General features: G+C 39.5%; 1 protein-coding gene across 4 annotated transcripts in view; it reads left to right on the top strand.

Moving 5' to 3' along the window:
• LOC139154351 (disco-interacting protein 2 homolog C) overlaps positions 1–20186 on the top strand; it is a 416316-nt gene that overhangs the window by 345774 nt on the left and 50356 nt on the right. For all 4 annotated transcript variants that reach the window (XM_070728824.1, XM_070728823.1, XM_070728822.1 and 1 more), the window contains 6 exons: positions 909–1011; positions 2021–2085; positions 8608–8701; positions 9012–9131; positions 11077–11191; positions 15795–15934. In XM_070728824.1, coding sequence (XP_070584925.1) covers positions 909–1011; positions 2021–2085; positions 8608–8701; positions 9012–9131; positions 11077–11191; positions 15795–15934 — 637 coding nt within the window. The remainder of the gene's footprint in view (positions 1–908; positions 1012–2020; positions 2086–8607; positions 8702–9011; positions 9132–11076; positions 11192–15794; positions 15935–20186) is intronic.

The raw sequence follows: 20186 nt of genomic DNA, 5'->3' as shown, positions 1-20186 counted from the left end.
GTTGTGGCCCTATTTGGACCAGGGGTCACTGCTCACAGTCACTCATGCCCTCATCACTTCGAGGCTCGACTACTGTAACGCTCTCTACATGGGGCTACCTTTGAAAAGTGTTCAGAAACTTCAGATCATGCAGAATGCAGCTGTGAGAGCTTTCATGGGCTTTCCTAAATATGCCCATGTCACACCAACACTCCGCAGTCTGCATTGGTTGCCGATCGGTTTCCAGTCACAATTCAAAGTGTTGGTTATGACCTATAAAGCCCTTCATGGCATCGGTCCAGAATATCTCCAGGACCGTCTTCTGCCGCACGAATCCGAGCGACCAGTTAGGTCCCACAGAGTTGGCCTTCTCCGGGTCCCGTTGACTAAACAATGACATTAGGCGGGGCCCAGGGGAAGAACCTCTGTGGCGGCCCCAATCCTCTGGAACCAACTCCCCCCAAATATCAGAGTTGCCCCCACCCTCCTTGCCTTTCGTAAGCTCCTCAAAACCCACCTCTGTCGTCAGACATGGGGGAATTGAGATATTCCCTTCCCCCTAGGCTTATAAAATGTATGCATGGTATATCTGTAGGTATGATTGGTTTTTCTTAAATTGGGGTTTTTAAATTACTGTTAATATTGTTTATATTGTCTTTTTTACTGTTGTTAGCCGCCCCGAGTCTGTGGAGAGGGGCGGCATACAAACCTAATTAATAAATAATTAATAAATTAATAAATAAATCTGCAACCATCACGAGTAACAGGATGGCTCCCTTATTGTCATAATTCAAGAACTTCTTGTATTTGGGTGTTTGAAGACTTGATGAATTATCTTGCATAGACAGGTTTCTGTCTCCTCCAGCTTATTAAACTAACAACAATGTTGTTATTCCCTGACATTGATGAGCAAAATTATGTTACTGCAGTACAAGACCTGTAAGGATGGAAGTGTTCTTGGGGTGACAGTGACAAGAATTGCATTGCTGACCCATTGTCAAGCACTCACCCAAGCTTGCGGATACACGGAAGGTATTTCAACACTTAAAAAAACAAACAAACAAATAAACTAACTTTAGAAAATGATTTATCATTATAGGATTTTGTTTTAAGTAGTTGGATGGAGTTAGTTATTCAATAGCCAGGAGCTAGGCTATTTCCCCCCAAAATTGGAAAATAACATGGATTATTACTTAGCCAAACTAATTTTTAAATCTTCACAGAACTGTACAATCCTTAGACAAAACTGTTATTTGTTACAGTAATTTCTTCGGAAACAACTGCCCTTTTTTGCAGTATTTGAAGCATCTTCTTGCTGCAAGTAAGAACAACAGAAAAATTAAAGTGCAAGGTCTAAAATAGTTTAAAACGTTATGTCACCCCTTAGAAAGAAAATTCTTTCTTCCCATGGCATCAACCCAGAAAATGGAACAGGATATAAGTATAATACAGTTTGTCCCTTTTTGTACAATTACTAGGTCCATTTCAGGATGGATATGCCCATCATACTGCAAAACAAAATCAGGATCAATAAAAAGAGGAACTAGATTCAAATATTCAGCTGAGATCAGGACTTTCAAAAGTTTATGTAAGATAGAAAGCCTGTGGGTTGTGATTTTCCAAATTTCAGACTGTCATTGACATGAAGAACAACTTCAGAGTTGTAATTTTCATCTCTAAATTAATATGAACCTCAGGTTTCTGAGATTTGTATTACCTACATGTCTTGAGGAAAGACATGGTAGAACAGTCATTATTTTTGGAAATTATGAACATCCTGCTCTTATTTTCAACATTTCCCACCTATTTTCAGAAGAATAAGTCACTGTGACATTTTATGCAAATGACAATGAAGGAAAGAGAAACAAAGGATCAGCTAGGTCAAAAGCAAGGAGTCAGAATTGTTTTATTTCAAATTATCCTAGGTTTTTTTAAAAAATTAATCAATTACATTTTAAGATTGAGCTTTTAGATTGGCTGTACCTGGCGTCCAGGAACTAACATTGTGTTTTGTTTTTTCTTTCCTTTTTTTCTCATGAAGCTGAAACAATAGTGAATGTTCTGGATTTCAAAAAAGATGTTGGTTTATGGCATGGCATACTTACAGTAAGTCTACCATTGTTTTAAATACTTGCTTTAACATGGGTTGTTACAGTTTACATTTCCATCAAATACATGTTGGCATCTTCTCAAGATGCCCCATTTTTTTGAATCTTGGTAGATAGAAACTGGATTTTGCAGATATGCATAGTGGAAGAACTTAGAGGCCAATATTCTTCTCCCATAATAAATATCCTGGGAAACTGACAAACAATTTATTTTTGCAACTGCAGACATTCAGTCTCAGAATGTCAGTGTCTTTTGGAAGAGTTTAAAGAAAAAGATTGTAGTATTTTCTTAATCTCATTCTTGGCCCTAAAATTACTGGAATTGGTCCAACACATAGTTTGAAGAATGCTGCTGTCTTTAGATGCCCACAGTTTCACTTATAAACCTTAGTCCCACCTAACTTAAGTAAGTTCAAGGCTAGGTTCACACAGGAAACTAAATCATAATGTAGTTATCTAGAATTTGACTGATTTATGTATAGCCAGTCACTCTGACTAATTGAACATTCTAAGTAAAACAAGTCATGCCTTTGATGTATGAACTCAATTAAAAAAGAGATTATTGGCTCAGAAAAATAGCTGAAGCTGTGTCACATATCATTATCAAACTATCAATATTCTTTTTACATAGAAACATAGAAGTCTGACGGCAGAAAAAGACCTCATGGTCCATCTAGTCTGCCCTTATACTATTTTCTGTATTTTATCTTAGGATGGATATATGTTTATCCCAGGCATGTTTAAATTCAGTTACTGTGGATTTATCTACCACGTCTGCTGGAAGTTTGTTCCAAGGATCTACTACTCTTTCAGTAAAATAATATTTTCTCATGTTGCTTTTGATCTTCCCCCCGACTAACTTCAGATTGTGTCCCCTTGTTCTTGTGTTCACTTTCCTATTAAAAACACTTCCCTCCTGGACCTTATTTAACCCCTTAACATATTTACCGTATTTTTCGCTCCATAAGACGCAGTTTTTTCCCTCCCAAAGTAGGATGAAAAATCAGCGGCGTCTTATGGAGCGAAGCTGCAGGCAGGGGGGGGGGGGGAGGCGCTTATCGCCGCCCCCCTTTCTCTCTCCCTCCTTCCCTCCCTCTATGTCTTTCCCTCCCCCTTCTTCCCCCCCCCTCTTTCTCTTGCTTTCTTTCCCTGTCTTTCTCTCTTGCTTACTTTCTCGCTTTCTTTCTCATTCTTTCTCCCCTCCTTTCTCTCTCTCTCTCTTTCTCTCTCGTTCACCACGCCGGCAACAGAGAGAAAAAGAGAGAGAGAGAGAGAGGGAGAGAGAGTGGAGGGCGCCGTTGTCTTCGCCTCTTCCCGACAGCTCTGCAGCGAAGAGGAAACAGTCGCGCACCGCCCCCCGGGAGCCCAGCCGATTTTTGGAGCCGTTTTGTTTTCAGCTGGGCTCCCGGAAGGCGGAGCGTGGCCGGGTACCGTGTCTTCGCCTCCGCGCGCTGCCTCCGCCCGGCCGAGAACAAAACGGCTCCAAAAGTCGGCCGGGCTCCCGGGAGGTGGTGCGCGACTGTTTCCTCTTCGCTGCAGAGCCACACGGAGGCGAAGACACGGTGCCCGGCCACGCTCCGCCTTCCGGGAGCCCAGCTGAAAACAAAACGGCTCCAAAAATCGGCTGGGCTCCCGGGGGGCGGTGCGCGACTGTTTCCTCTTCGCTGCAGAGCTGTCGGGAAGAGGCGAAGACAACGGCGCCCTCCACTCTCTCTCCCTCTCTCTCTATCTCTTTTTCTCTCTGTTGCCGGCGTGGTGAACGAGAGAGAAAGAGAGAGAGAGAGAAAGGAGGGGAGAAAGAATGAGAAAGAAAGCGAGAAAGTAAGCAAGAGAGAAAGACGGAAAGAAAGCAAGAGAAAGAGAGGGGGGAAGAAGGGGGAGGGAAAGACATAGAGGGAGGGAAGGAGGGAGAGAGAAAGAACAAAAAAGAGGGAGGAAGGAAGAGAGAAAGGAAGAGGGATGGAGAGAGAGGGAATGAAAGATGAAGGAAGGGAGAGAGAAAGGGGGAGGGAGAGATAGAAAGGAGGGAGAAGGGGGTAGTTAGGGAGAGGGAAAAGGAAGGGCTTGGAGAAAGGCAGGGGGAAAGAAAGATAGAAAGGAAAGAGGGAGGGAGAGATAGAAAGGAAAAAGGGAGGGAGGAAAGAGGGAGAGATAGAAAGGAAAGAGGGAGGGAGAGATAGAAAGGAAAGAGGGAGGGAAAGATAGAAAGAAAAGAGGGAGGGAGAGATAGAAAGGAAAGTGGGAGGGAGGAAAGAGGGAGGAAGACATAGAAAGGATAGAATTATGGATGCAAGAACTTGCTCATGTGTGATAGCTACTTTTTGGCTCAAAATATTTTTGTTCTATTTTCCTCCTCTAAAATCTAGGTGCGTCTTATCAGCAGGTGCGTCTTATAGAGCGAAAAATACGGTAAATGTTTCAATCATGTCCCCCCTTTTCCTTCTGTCCTCCAGACTATACAGATTGAGTTCATTAAGTCTTTCCTGATACGCTTTATGCTTAAGACCTTCCACCATTCTTGTAGCCCGTCTTTGGACCCGTTCAATTTTGTCAATATCTTTTTGTAGGTGAGGTCTCCAGAATTGAACACAGTATTCCATATGTGGTCTCATCAGCACTCTATATAGCGGGATCATAATCTCCCTCTTCCTGCTTGTTATACCTCTAGTTATGCAGCCAAGCATCCTACTTGCTTTCCCTACTGCCTGACTGCACTGTTCACCCATTTTGAGACTGTCTGAAATCACTGCCCCTAAATCCTTTTCTTCGGAAGTTTTTGCTAACACAGAACTGCCAATACAATACTCAGATTGAGGATTCCTTTTCCCCAAGTGCATTATTTTACATTTGGAAACATTAAACTGCAGTTTCCATTGCTTTGACCATTTGTCTAGTAATGCTAAATCATTTACCATATTACAGATGCCTCCAGGAATATCAAGCCTATTGCACACTTTAGAGTCATCGGCAAATAGGCAAACCTTCCCTACCAAACCTTCCCCTATGTCACTCACAAACATATTAAAAAGAATAGGACCCAGAACAGACCCTTGTGGCACACCACTTATAACCTGTCCCTGCTCAGAATACTCGCCATTAACAATAACTCTCTGATGTCTACGCTTCAGCCAGCTGCAAATCCATTGAACTATCCAGGGATTAAGTCCAATCTTCACTAATTTATCTATCGGCTCTTTATGTGGAACCATATCAAAGGCTTTGCTGAAGTCCAGGTAGGCAATATCCACGGCACCACCTTGATCCAACACCTTTGTGACATAGTCAAAGAAATCAATGAGATTAGTCTGACATGATTTGCCTTCAGTAAAGCCATGCTGATTTGGGTCCAATAAGTTGTTGTTTTTTAGGTGCTGGTTTATCCTCTTTTTGAGTAGCGTCTCCATCATTTTAACTACAACTGATGTCAAGCTAACTGGCCTGTAGTTACCAGCTTCTTCTCTACTGCCCTTCTTGCGGATAGACACAACACTGGCCATTCTCCAATCCTCAGGAACATCTCCTGTTAACAGGGATTGGTTAAACAAATCAGTCAGGGGGATAGCAATGACAGATCTGAGTTCTTTAAGAACTCTGGGGTAGATGCCATCTGGACCCATTGCCTTATTTATCTTTAATCATTCAAGTTCCTCTTTCTTCTTGTGCTCAGGTTCAAGTTTTTCCTCTTGTGCTCAGGTTAAGAGTAAATCAAAATTGGATGTCTGTTCAAAGCACCATCATTAACAATTTCCTCTGTATGGGTCACAACTTGATTTGTCCCTGTCTTTTTAAAAAATGTCTCAGTCCAGCTGTCTAAATGCATCTGTCCTGTCGCCCATCTTTCCTGAAATAGAAAGTGGAATGCTAAAGGATTCTGGATAAAATGGCCCAGTTATGGAATAGAAACAGCTCATACTGTACATTTGGATGATCTATGGCAATGACAGGATGGGGGCAGGGCTCCTTGATCTCCTCAACCTCTTTGTGGCTTCTGATACCATGGACCTTGCATCAGCTGCATAATTTCAGCCTGGCCAGCACTGTAATGTCACAGTGTAGCCAAGGCCAGTCCTCATTAGTGTTACTAGACATTGAGATTTAGTCCAATGGACTCTCCCTTGAGGATGTTCCAAAGGACTCAGGACACTCTTACACACTTTCTGAACATCTACAGGAAGTTCCCAGGTAAAATCATTTGCCACCATGATGGAATGAGGTACCATCAATATGCTGATAATAATCAACTTTACATCCACACTCTTGGTGATCCAAGTGATTTCCCAGCATCCAAGAATGCCTGGAGTTTGAGGGGATCTTGATAGGGGACAGAAATCAAATGAAACATGGTAAGACCAAGGGGCGTTGGTCGACCTCCAGCTTCCAGCTCCAGGATTTTTAAAATTTAACATTGCATAGGACTAGATTATCTCCGAGACCGCCTTCCGCCACACAAATCCCAGCGACCAGTGAGGTCCCACAGAGTTGGTCTCCTTAGGGTCCCGTCGACCAAACAATGTCGGCTGGCAGGACCCAGGGGAAGAGCCTTCTCTGTGGGGGGCCCAGCCCTCTGGAATCAGCTCCCTCCAGAGAGGGAGCGCCCACCCTCCTTGCCTTCCGGAAGAGTTTAAAAACTCATCTTTGCCTCCAGGCCTGGGGTTCCTTAGATCTTCTCCCCGACCAATGAATGCTTTAGTTTGATTGTTGAATGAATGATATTAATGCTTTTTTTCCCCTTTTAATTAGAATTTTAAAGACTGTTTTTTAATGTATTAATTGGATTGCTATTATTCTTGTTTTTCTGTATAAGCTGTATATTCTGTATCTGCGTTTGATCATCTGCATACAAATCCAATTAGATAGATAGGTAGATAGATAGATAGATAGATAGATAGATAGATAGATAGATAGATAGATAGATAGATAGATGGGTAGATGATAGGTAGATAGATAAACATTTAACATTTTTAATTTTGGATATGAAATTAATTAAAACCCTTGTCCCCGTATTTAATGAAATTGTCCAGGATGGTAGGGACCTGGAGGGCTCAGACAGTGAAATTCCTAATTGAGAGAGGGGGCATTTCTGGGATTTTTAAGGAAGCCTTGATTTGCTACCTAATATTTTCTTTTTCGGGGCATTGGAGTAGAAGAAAGAACATTTCTGAAATTTAGAGGATTCCGGATTAGAAATATTCCTTCCAGTCTAGTTTCAGTCCCAGTTATGTGACAGAAACACCACTGATTGCACTGATTGGACTATCTATGGCAAGGACATTATGTCGGTGCGCATACATCCTTGATCTCCTTGACTTTTCAGAGGGTTAAAATAAACTATAGTGTTATTTTGGTCAGCTGCAGTCTTTTGGCAACCCATAATTTTTCTTGTTTCATTCTTTTCTACAAAGCCAGTCCTAATCAGTGTCAATAGGGAGTATGTGTTTTCCTCGACAGACACTTTATGCCATGCCACAGGGCATGAGATACTCTTCTACTGCTTAGCTATAAACAGAAGAAGCATTGGTTGCACTTGTGAATGACCTGTTGCAAGAGCACGATGACAGGACGTAATATCCTTGATATCCGTGACTTCTCAGTGGCTTTTGAAACCATCAGCCGTGATATCCTTTTGGGCCATCTGTTGAATTTGGACTACACAGAATGGCCTTCCATGGGTTTGACTATCCAACACGGGTCCTAAGGAGTGTTAATAGGGAATGGGAGGCATTACTGCATCCCTTCCGGAGACATAGAAGAGGACTTCCCTAGACATACAGTTCTGGGAGACTTCCATCTGCCATTTCTGGATTCAACCTCTGATGCTGCACAGATCCATGAACACACACCTATCTCACATAATCACAGGGCTGACTCAGAACAGTGTTCACCCACCAGACATAACTTCCTGTTTGACCAATAGCAATTAAACATTATCCCTACCATGGTCAGATCATGCCCTGATATCCTTGAGACTCTCTTCTACCATCCATCTCGACAGGAAGGATTCCACCCCCAGAATCCAAATGGACTGAAGAAGAAAGAGGGAGATAGCACAGGGGTTTTGCTGCATGGCCCTGTAGAAGCCTTGTAACTACCTGGAATCATAGAGTGGCCCAGGCTTTACAAAGGATTCTGCTTGTGTAGCCACTTTTCAGCCATCATTCCCGGTGATCACTGTCTTTCATAGAGGAATTATGAGTTCTAAAAAGGGTTAATAACTGTTTCTGACATTGTTGAAAGGACATGAGGGAGGACTCAGGTTTTAGGCCCAGTTACAGAACAAGAACATCATTGGTTGCCCTTATGGACCATCTATGACAAGGGCACGATGACAGTGTCCATCCATCCTCGAGTTTAGCCCCTTTATCCAAAACTAGTCCCAATCGGTATTGATAGAGAAAGACCGGTCAGTGGCATGCCATAGGTCTTGGCTCCAAAAGGCTTTGAAGACATGACTATGCCAACTAACAAGGAGCTCCAATTGATCATTGTTTCTTCACTGCCCTATTTTCTGGCTTAATTTCAGAGTGTTATGAACATGATGCATGTGATAAGCATCCCGTACTCTTTAATGAAAGTGAACCCACTTTCATGGATACAGAAGGTGTGCCAGTACAAAGGTAAGGGTTATGGCTACATCAATCTACTTTGTGGGAGCAGGAGATAGGATTTATTATATTAAACTGGCAAAATACAAGTTATCCCGCCTTTACCTTTTTCACAGCCAATCTGTGAAAGATTGGCTTGTAATATTATAAAAACTGAAAAGTCTAAATTGAAGTCCAATTTGTCTAACAGTTGGTCATACCTTATATGTTATGGATATTTAGTAGTGGAATTATATCCTAAACATCTTTTGTTTATTGCATATTTTAGTGGAATTATGTCTTAATTCATTGGTCACTTTTCTCTTTTTTTTACTTCTCTCAGCAAAAGTAGCCTGTGTAAAATCCAGAGATATGCACTGGGCATTAGTAGCACATAGAGATCAACGTGATATCAACCTCTCTTCACTCAGAATGTTGATAGTGGCTGATGGCGCCAATCCATGTAAGTGATAAGTATGGAACCAAGAATACAGTCCATTTGGCTTTAGTGTTGGGCATTCTATTTCAACTGTTAATGAAGCCACTAAAGAAGGATATAGGTCTATAATCTTAATGTATCATTTCCTGATACATTAAGTAACTTGTCTGTTCTCTCTCTTTTAAATGGGAGTCTAAAAATATTTTTATTCCAGAATCCACCAAAAAATTATATTTCAAAGTTTCATTTCCTTAGTGGTATCTTAAAGCAAATCCAATATTTCACAGTACCATAAACTAAAGCAGCATAGTTTTATATCCTAAGCTATTAAATAAAATGTGAGTCAATTTTCTCATTGAAAGTAGAAAAGAGCTGAAGATTTATCAGGAAATCAGTTGAAACTAAGTATCGATAGGGGTTACTGTATTTCTTTTCTTTGTCAAATAGGGGCATCCAAAGCACAAACTATATTTGACTGTGTATTTTTAAACTTTTAAATATCCCAAACTGAGATCTAAAGTAGCTTATTAATAAATATTAAGATAACGTTTTAAAGTAGATTGAAACCATGATCCAAAAGCAAGTTAGAATTTAAATAAAATAATCTTTATTAAGTTTCTACATATAAAAAAACAATCTAAACAAACAAAACATACAAAGAAAAAGAAAGAAAAATGAAAGAAAGTAGACAGACAAATCAACTTATAAACTCATAGAGCATTTAAAGCGTTTAGTTTCAGGGGTGTTCAATATATGCACATAATTATTTGCTTGTCATCAATTAATATTTTCTTTCACTATATACATGTTCTTATATAAAATACATACTTTGTGAATCATAATGTTGACTATCACTATCAACTGACCTAATATTAAGTATTTGTATCTAGTGTGTGGAATTGTGTGTTTGTTTTCTTTACTTCTGTATATTATATTGTATTCACGTTGGGTATTTCTGAGGAAGGTATGAATTTGTTTTTAGGGTCTAGGGTCTATCTATAGTGCAGTGTTTCTATATTTTCATTTTATTTGGGTGTGAAAGGAAGAAGTGTCTATTTTTGCTTTTCCTTTAGATTTTTTATGTATTTTTTTTCTGTTTGAGCCATTTGTACCAATTTTCCCATATTTTGTAGAATTCAGATTTATCTTTTTTTCTGTAATTCCAAAGTCATTTTGGTCATTTCTGCACACTCAAATTAGAAAATTAAATTGAAATTGATTGAATCTCCAATAGTATCTGGGGGATAAGCCAATTTTTACTTGATGCAAAAAGTAATAAAGGAACAAAGGACGTAGTTCAATATGTTAGTTTCAAGCAGTGAGATGACCTTTCCCCGTTATTAATCTCAAAATATACTCAAAACCAGTATATTATATGGCAAATATATAGTAACCAGGATTTCAAAGGCTTTTGAAAGTAGTAGTTGATTTTAGTTAGATATTATAGGTATGTTTTGTACTGTGACATGTCTGACCTTACAAAATGATACAAAATGAAAATTGAAATTCAATTAGAGGGAATACAAATGTTTTTTTAAAAGCCATTCATGAAGCTCTGTACAAAATGGAATGATCTTCATGTACCCAGTACAAGTAATACCCTGCAATACAAATGTAATTTCCAGAGTAATATTTGGTTCTGCACAGAGTTTTATTCTATTGTATATAACGAACTTGATTATACAATACCGACTCAGTTAGCCTTAAGAGCTAGTTGCATTTGGGGGCAGAAGTATGCTTCAATCTTCTCTGGGCAAAAGAGTAGGTGCATTAGAGACTCACTTTAGACACATCTATAGATTTCAACCCACAGGTCAATTATTCACAATCACTCAGTGAATGTATTGGTTGATTGGCATCTAGATTTCTATTTTAGAAATCTATTTAAAAAAATTTGTTTTGCTGTAAGGAACTATTGATTATTGCACATAGAATGATGCTATTGTCTGTGTACTTTTTAAAACTCCAGGGTCTATTTCTTCATGTGATGCATTTCTAAATGTCTTCCAAAGTAAAGGCCTAAGACAAGAAGTCATCTGTCCTTGTGCTAGTTCACCAGAGGCTCTCACAGTGGCTATCAGAAGGTATTTTAGAGTCAAATATAAATGTGAAATCCTGAAGGCAATGAAGTTTAAGGAAAAGAATCTTGGAATAACAATAGGAAGAGGAAGGAGCTCCTTCCTCTTCCTATTGTTATTCCAAGATTGTTTTCATTCATTTATTCATTTATTTCTTATTTGTTCAGCACTATTGTAACTTTGAATCTCCCTAAAGCAATTGGTTATTAAGTAGGACTGCTTAAAGTAAAAATGTTCACATGTCTGTTGTTTGGGGGTTCAAAGACTATATTTGTGTACTTTATGGCATTTTGCACCTGCATGAAACATTTTTCTAGACATTGAGCTTAGCTTGTTAACCTAAATGTTGGCAATTTGAGACCCAGGCATCACAAGACAGGATCAGTTCCTTTCTTGCTTCAGCTCTTGCAAATACAGTTGTTCAAGAACATAAAAGATGAAATAGAATTGTAGGTACAAGTAGGTACTCCTTTGGTGGGAAAATAGCATTTTGTGCACCTCGGCATATAGTCAAGCCAGCCACATGAGCATCACCCTCTAGAGTCAAGACACAACTGGACAGGGAAATCTTTTTAGGCCTTGTTATACATGATTTTGTTATCTGTGCCTGGAATGAAATCCTCACAAAAAAGTTGAGCAATTGTATTTAGATGATTGTGTCAATTTTCTGTATGCTGATGTTGATCTTTAAAGCATTCCATTTTTAAAATGTTGAAATATGCTATTGCAAGATTGCGTCCCGTCTAATTTCCTTGGATTTATTTCAAAAGATCATGGACATGTTGAATTTAATACTATCAAGCTCCAAGATATTTGAGACAATTACAATTGAAGAACCAAAGAATGGGAGAATAAAGTTTTTCAATCATAATAACATAATAAACAGCAATAGAGAAAGTCTCTACAAGTCTCATATATAAAAGCTACCTGAGAAGGCATCAAAAATATTCTAGGGTAATACTCTATGAGTCATAGACATAGTCTATGAAACATAGTCTATAAGACATTAAAAAAATGGAAGAGTGTGGTTTAGTACCCTTTTTTCTAGTTCAAACTGCAACTTTGGGAGACAAATTCAGACATTTGAATTTATCTCTAGTTTAACAAACTCATAAAGATGTTGCAAGCAAAACATAGATAAGAAAAAAAATGCAAGTCCTTGGAGAAAGAACACATGTTCATGTCATGATAACATTCTCCATTTCTAGATTATTTCCTGTTGATAGATGTCATTCACTTCAAGGTAACTTCAGTATGGAGTGACCGGCTACTAACAATCTGATGTGAAACTTTTTCCAGATGTTGTACTGTTACTGCAATAAAGATAACTGCTTAAATTGAAGTCCTTCGACAGAACTTTTCTTCCTAACCGAAATTCTACTTGATGTTTGTAGGCATAGCCTACAAACTATGAATTGACTATGGATCCAAAATCTTTTTTAGATTAGTTTTAAACTTTGCTTCAGTTAGTTAACTATCCAATAATATTCTATTTGTCTTTTTGAAATATTAAGGAACTATATTATATGGCAATTGAGAGCAATGTTTCTCAACTTGAAATAGGTGTGGACTTTAATCCCCAGAATTCTACAACCAGCCTGGAAAACACTGTTCTTAGACTTTTCCATCACTCAGTATGTTTTTATAATAATAATTTTGCCAATTCCTACTGAAAATATATTGCTGTGATGAGTCCAACATCTGTATCCCATGGGAAAGCTGAACATAAATTTACTTGCTCTTATGAGGTTACATTTATGCCTAGTACTTGCAACTTGCTTATATCAAATCTCTTCCATCTCATGGCGGGTGTTCTCATTTCAAGACAGTCAACAAAAGTATGTGAGGAGGGTTAAAACTTTATCAATATTGTGGTGAAATGTCTCTCCAAGGTAAAGGGAATGCCGTTAATCATTGCCACCCAGTTAGCTGTTTCTCATTTGTTACTGTACATTCTACTCAATCTATAGCTAGCATATGTGATACTTTTACTGAGATTGTATTAAGAGAGCATCAAAAGGCTTTTTAGAACCTTTTAATAAAATTGTCTGTAGCCTATCATTCTCTAATTAATCTGGATACCATCCAGTTTTTCAAGTATCACTGAGAACTTTGTTCTAATTTAAGATTAAACATACAGCTGAGGAGGGGTTTTTTTGTGACAACTTGTCAAAGACATAGGTGCATACTAACATCAATGTTTGGTTCGGATTTTGTCATAAAATATTTTTCTGTGGAGGAATTATTAAAAGCAAACATTGAATTTATTTCCTGTATGTTTTTGAACATGAGTTTTGCACAAGTAAATAGGAAAAATCATTTCAGGACTGGACCGTGTCCCTATCTAATGATGGGAAACAAGTGATTCAAATGTTAGATTAAAATCCCTGGCTGAAAGTCTGTTTGCACAGCCAACACCTTTTTCTTCAAAAGCCAGCAGTATAAGATTTAAGTGGTATGTTAAAGAGCAGCACAACAATAATTAACAAGAACATATTTAATACTTAAGTAAACTATTATTCCTTGTGTCTATTCCCTACTATATTCTCTCATTCAACTTTTAATTAGGAGCAATCTGATAACAACTTTAGAGGCCACCATCAAGGCTTTTCTAAAAGGGGATTGTATGTATCTAAGCACCCACGTTTATTGTTCAACTTCTTCTTACTACATTTATATCTGCTCATTTTTTTCAAGTAGAACACTGTACATCCAAATGTAACATCTAGAGCAGCGTTTCCCAACCGGTGTGCCGTGGCACACTAGTGTGCCGCGAGACACGGCCAGGTGTGCCGCCAAGCTCCAGCTGGGCGGGGCGCTGCCGGTGCCGACCTGGAGCTCCCGCTCGCAGCTGTCCCCCGGCTCCTGCTCGATGCCGCGGTTTTCGGCGCTCTCCTGCTGGGCCCCAAAGAAGGAAGGCAGGAAGTAGGAGAGCTCCATTCTTCACGCCTTTTTCCCGCCTTCCTTCTTTGGGGCCCAGCAGGAGAGCGCCGAAAACCGCAGCATCGAGCAGGAGCCGGGGGAGAGCTGCGAGCGGGAGCCCCAGGACGGAAGTACCGGCAGCGCCCCGCCCAGCTGGAGCTTCCCTGGCATCGGCGGCAAGTGTCCTTTGTGGCCCGGCGGGAGGGCACTGGCGGTGGGAGTGCAGGGCGGGGGCTGGCTGCAGCAGCCGCAGGCAGTCGCGGGGAGATGGCTGCGGTGAGAGGGAGCGCTCTCTCTCTCTCTCTCTCTCTCTCTCAGCTGACTGCAAGCGGGAGCCCTGATGGTGGCGGTTGGACGTGCTGCTGGACGTCGTACATGCTGGCGCTGCGGGCCTGGCATATACAGTACGGTGTCCAGCAGCACGTCCAGCTGCCGCCGTCAGGCTCCCGCTTGCAGTCAGCTGAGAGAGAGAGAGAAAGAAAGAGAGACATATAAGAGAGGCAGAGAGAGAGAGAAAGAGAGACAGAGCAAGAGAGGCAGAGAAAGAGAGACAGAGCAAGAAAGAGACAGCAAGAGAGGCAGAGAAAGAGAGATAGAGAAAGAGAGAGAGAAAGAGAGACATAGCAAGAGAGGCAGAGAGAGAGAAAAAGAAAGAGAGACATAGCAAGAGAAAAAGAGAGAGAGAAAGAGAAAGAAAGAGAGACATAGCAAGAGAGGCAGAGAGAGAGAAAGAGAGAGAAAGAAAGAGATAGCAAGAGAGACAAAGAGAAAGAAAGAGACATATAGCAAGACAGTGAAAGAGAGAGAGAGAGCAAGAGAGAGAGAAAAAAGCAAGAAAGAGATAGCAAGAGAGACAGAGAGAGAAAGAGAGAGAGCAAGGGAGAGAGAAAGACATAGAGGAAGGGAAAGAGGGAGAGAGAAAGAGAGCAAAAAAGAGAGGAAGAAAGAAAGAGGGATGGAGAGAGAAAAAGAAGGGAAGGAAGGAAAAGAGAGAAAGAGGGAGAAATAGAGTGAAAGGGAGGAAGAGAGAGGGGGTTTTTGTCCAAACTTTTCTTTAGCCCCCCCCCCCGCGCCCCCCCTTTCAATGTTCCCCAGGATTTTGAAAATATGAATAATGTGCCGCGGCTCAAAAAAGGTTGGGAAACACTGATCTAGAGAGCTGGACTGCATAGATCTAGTTTCTCTCCAGCTTATGAGTCATGGTAGGACATGACAAAAAAAAAATGAAATATTTGAGAAGGGATACTCCTGTCTAGAAGCATCATCATACACATCAAACTTTTTTACTCATTTAAGCAATTTATGTGGCTGATACCAAAAATAACTCTGGGCAGTATATAGAGATTAAAAACAATAACAACAATAACCACAATTCTCAAGGCCGCAAATATAAGGGACTCATAAAAACAAAATTAATCAATCATCACAGCTTACAGGGTTCAAGGGCATGGGAGAAATGCCAAGTCTTACAATAAAAGACTATCAGAGACCTATCTGAATAGGTCTCATAATATTCTGTTCAACAGGACGTATGCTTTACAAAAGGAACAATTCCGGGGCCCAACAAAAATTTTTTAATGGAAGGGAAGCCCTTCCTGCAAGATCTGTTGTAGGGAATAAATATGTCTATAGAGGTCACTCTATAGAGGTCACTCTAACATCATTGACATTTTCCATACATCTCTAGACCAACAGATGACAGCAACCAACCACCTGGAAGGGGAGTATTATCCATGCATGGGCTTACTTATGGAGTAATCAGAGTAGATTCTGAAGAAAAACTTTCTGTTCTAACAGTGCAAGATGTTGGTTTGGTGATGCCTGGAGGTAGGTCTTCTATAAGTTTACTCAAAAAAATGTTTAATATTTGCATTGTTTTTCTTTTAATGCATGCTGAATGGGGATTAAATCCATAAATTTTTAATTTGCCAAGGTAGCACTGCTTTAAAGAAAGGTGTATTAGCAGAGGCACTAAAGCCGGTATTCATTTTTCAATATATTTTATGGTTTAATTTATCCCACCCTTATCAGTTAAAATTATTATTCCTCCATAAATGTAATAACCTCCCAGAGTGCATTTTAGAATGTTATCCTAAGTATTATCTACCCATAATAAGACAGTTTTGTTTTCCTCAAACTTTTGCAACAAATAACTTTTTCATAGATCTCTTATAGATTCATTACATAATTTTGTAGGATTGAGATTCTATGCCTTGTTCCCATTGGAAAAAAGCCAGTTGCAAAATCATTCCGTTCTGTTTCCATTCCAGCTCTGTCACGTTGGCAGCTTTCCCATGTTTAAACTTGTGTTGTGTGGGGTTAACCGTAGTTAGCAATCTGTTAGGAGTCATATATGGTCACTTTGTTTTTTATGCCCAAGATTGGAAAAAGAAGTGTTATAGCAAGGTGGAAGAATAACCAGAAGCCTGGAATTTGATTCTGGAAGACTTCTTTCTTGATTATGCCATCTCTTCTTCTTAAGATTAAAGAATGTGTGTATTCTTCCCCAAAATTACTTATTTTTTTTTATTTTTTTTTAAATATTTTATTTATTGATTTTTTAACAATTTAAAATCACACAACATAAAACAGTGCATAGTGAAATGTGAATTGTGCCCATCACCCCGACATACACACATTCCCCACCACCAAATTGGGGGTATTTCTTTTTTAATCCACTTAACCCAAGAGCATTATCTCTGTCTACATATTATAGAGTGATTCTAGTTTATTTCTTGTAGCTTGGTCTCGGATTCTGCTCGTCATATATCGTCTTACCTTGTCCCACCGTCCCATCAGCTGTCCCAAATCAGTTTCATTATCCAAATTTATCCTTTTTTCCATAATTTCAAATTGAATATGATCCACCATGTACCTGTACCAATTTTGCATTGTCCATTTTGTTGCATCCTTCCAACCCAAAACTATTACTGCCTGAGCACTTTCTATTGCTGCTTTTTTATTTCTCTAAATTCTCCCATCGCATTGCTTTTTACTAGTACTGCCATTTCCTTAGTGATTGTCCATTGTATATTTAACATTCCATTGATATCCTCTTTCACTTTTTGCCAAAATTCCTGCACTATCGGGCATTCCCAAAACATATGCATAAACACTCCTTTATCTTGACAACCATGCCAACAATTCCCCCTAACATTCTGCTGAAAATGTGCAAATTGAACGGGAGTAAAATACCACTTATGTAATATTTTTCTTCTCATTTCCCTAATTCTTGTATTTTTAATTTTCCTTATATCTTCTACTATATTTTCCATTTCTTGTACCTCTACTAATATCTCATTTTGCCACCATTTAGTCAATCCATCAATCGTGTCCCCATCTGACTGCACTAGCAGTTTGTATATATTAGTTGCTTCCGCCTTTATCCCCTCACTTTTTTCTCTTATTATTTTCTCTAACCCTGTCTCCTCCCGCCATAATACTTCTTTATTCTCCCTTTCATTTAGATATTTACATATTGCATTTATTTGTAGCCACCTTCCCTTACCTAACCACCATTCTATGCAATTTCTACTTGGCCTGCCATCCTTCTCGTATAACTGTTCTATCTTAGTTATCCCTCTTCCCTTCAACTCTCCTATAACCCTATTTAAGTTAATTTCGTTTTCTCTATTTATTACATAAAGCGATGACAGTTTAGATTTATATAATCCTATTTTCCCTTGCCATTTTTTCCAAATTTCCATAGTCCCTTTCATTGGGCCTATTAATTTTCCTATATCTCTCCTATTCCACTTCCTAAAAATTAATTCTCTATTATTCATCCCGTTTATCTGTTTTTCCAATTTCGCCCATTTATTTTCACTTAATTGCAACTCCATTAACCTTTCCATTTGAAAAGCTTCCCTATACAGCTCCAAACATGGAACACCCCATCCCCCCTCTTTTTCATTCGCAATTAACCACTTTTTTCTTATTCTTGGTCTCTTATCTTCTTCAATCCAATAATTTAATTTTTTGTCCCACTCTTTAACCTTACATACCGATAACCCCCCCATTGGAAAAAAGCCAGTTGCAAAATCATTCCGTTCTGTTTCCATTCCAGCTCTGTCACGTTGGCAGCTTTCCCATGTTTAAACTTGTGTTGTGTGGGGTTAACCGTAGTTAGCAATCTGTTAGGAGTCATATATGGTCACTTTGTTTTTTATGCCCAAGATTGGAAAAAGAAGTGTTATAGCAAGGTGGAAGAATAACCAGAAGCCTGGAATTTGATTCTGGAAGACTTCTTTCTTGATTATGCCATCTCTTCTTCTTAAGATTAAAGAATGTGTGTATTCTTCCCCAAAATTACTTATTGTTACAGGTTTAACTGCCGGATATGAACTGCATTCATTATTTTATTTAATTCCGTAGTGTTATTTTTTATCTTCTGTATCTTCTCTGCACCATATTTCTGCAACATCTCTGGCAGGAAGGAGGTAATACATAAATCCTGGTTCTTCTTGACCTCTCAGGGGCATTAATACCATCAGTCATGGTATCCTTCTGGGCAGCAATGTATTGTGCTGGTTCTCCTTACTCGGGAGCCAGTCCATTTTCAAGAGAGGTGGGGAAAGAGAAAAAGAGAGAAATCTAGCTTGTGACCAATACAATGTGAGGGAGGGGGGATTCCCAGCTCTGCTCTCTCTCTCTCTCTCCCCCCTCCCCTTTAATATTTACATGAGACTGCTAGGTGAAGTGATCTATCAGTTTGGGGTGAGATATACAGTCATCTTCTTACTCTATCCCAAATCTCTTCAAAGTCATCTCTTCAAAGTGCCATGGATGGCCTATTTCAGGATCTGAGAGTTATTGGGGACTGGATGGGGAGACATAGTCTCCGACAACTAGCAACACAGGGTAGCTATGGAAGAGAACCTTGAAGATGAGATTCCATCTCTGCTCCTGAATGGCGTTGCACTGACCCAAACAGAGACTGTGTGCAGTCTGGGAGGGTCTTGGACTTGTGGCACCTGCTTGAATAGCCAGCAGCAGCCGTGGCCAAGTAGCCTTTGCTCCTCTCCAGGTGGTACACCAGTTGTACCCATACCTGGACCAGGAGGCCCTGGTCTCAGTATTATTATTATTATTATTATTATTATTATTAATAATAATAATAATAATTAAATTTGTATGCCGCCCCTCTCCGTAGACTCCGTAGTAATCCATGCCCTTGCAATCTCCAGGTCAAACTATTGTAACATGGTCTATATGAGACTGTTAGAAAATTTCAAATGGTTCAGAATGCAAAATAGCATAGATAATAAGAGATGTCAAACATGATGGCACACATAACCCCAACTCCTGCTCAAGCTGCACTGGTTATCGGTATTTCTAAGTGAAGTTCAAGATGCTACAAGGCCCTACTCCTGAGGGTACCCAAAGGATTGCCTTTTTAAAAAGAGATTTGATCCATCCTCCTGTCTCAAAGAGAAGGCATATGCCTGGGGAAATGGGGAAACATCCACAGAGGATGATGCCATTCAAACACTTTAGATTGTGCAGAAATAGATAGATTAATATTACAAATGAAAGAAAAAGTATTTTCTTTCTAGGACTTGTTTTATAAATGGTTGGACAGTAGAAGTAGAAATTAGGGATGGAAAGAGTATTATGGTATAAAGATAAATTGATCCAGACTAATTCACTAAGCACTTACATATGTAATGCGAAAATATATAAACAAACTATTTTTAAAAATGCATATGACGAAGATTCCACTGTACGTATATTTACATAGAATGTCATTTGCAAGGGCCCAGAAAACAAGCTTTTTCTACAGCTGCCCTCTGCTGTATGGAATTTCCTCCTTTTGGAAATCAAAATGGCCCCAACCTTGTTAGCCTTTTGTAAGATCATAAAAACCGGACTATGTTCCCTAAAGTCTAAGATGATGAATGTGCCAAGGGCCCTATTTCCAGCTATACTGCTAACAAGCTACCTTGCCCCTATATTTAACTTGGGTGGGTTTTTAGTGTTTTTAATAGGGCATAAGGGCTAAGCAGTTAAGACCCTGGGCTTGTCAACCAATGGTTGGCAATTCCAAGACCCAAGCATGATGGGGTGAGCTTCCACTCCA

The sequence above is a fragment of the Erythrolamprus reginae genome, chromosome Z, assembly GCF_031021105.1.
Source record: "Erythrolamprus reginae isolate rEryReg1 chromosome Z, rEryReg1.hap1, whole genome shotgun sequence".
NCBI classification, from domain to species: domain Eukaryota; kingdom Metazoa; phylum Chordata; class Lepidosauria; order Squamata; family Dipsadidae; genus Erythrolamprus; species Erythrolamprus reginae.
Note: the sequence above shows the minus strand (reverse complement) of the source record. Positions and strands in the feature narration are given on the sequence as shown.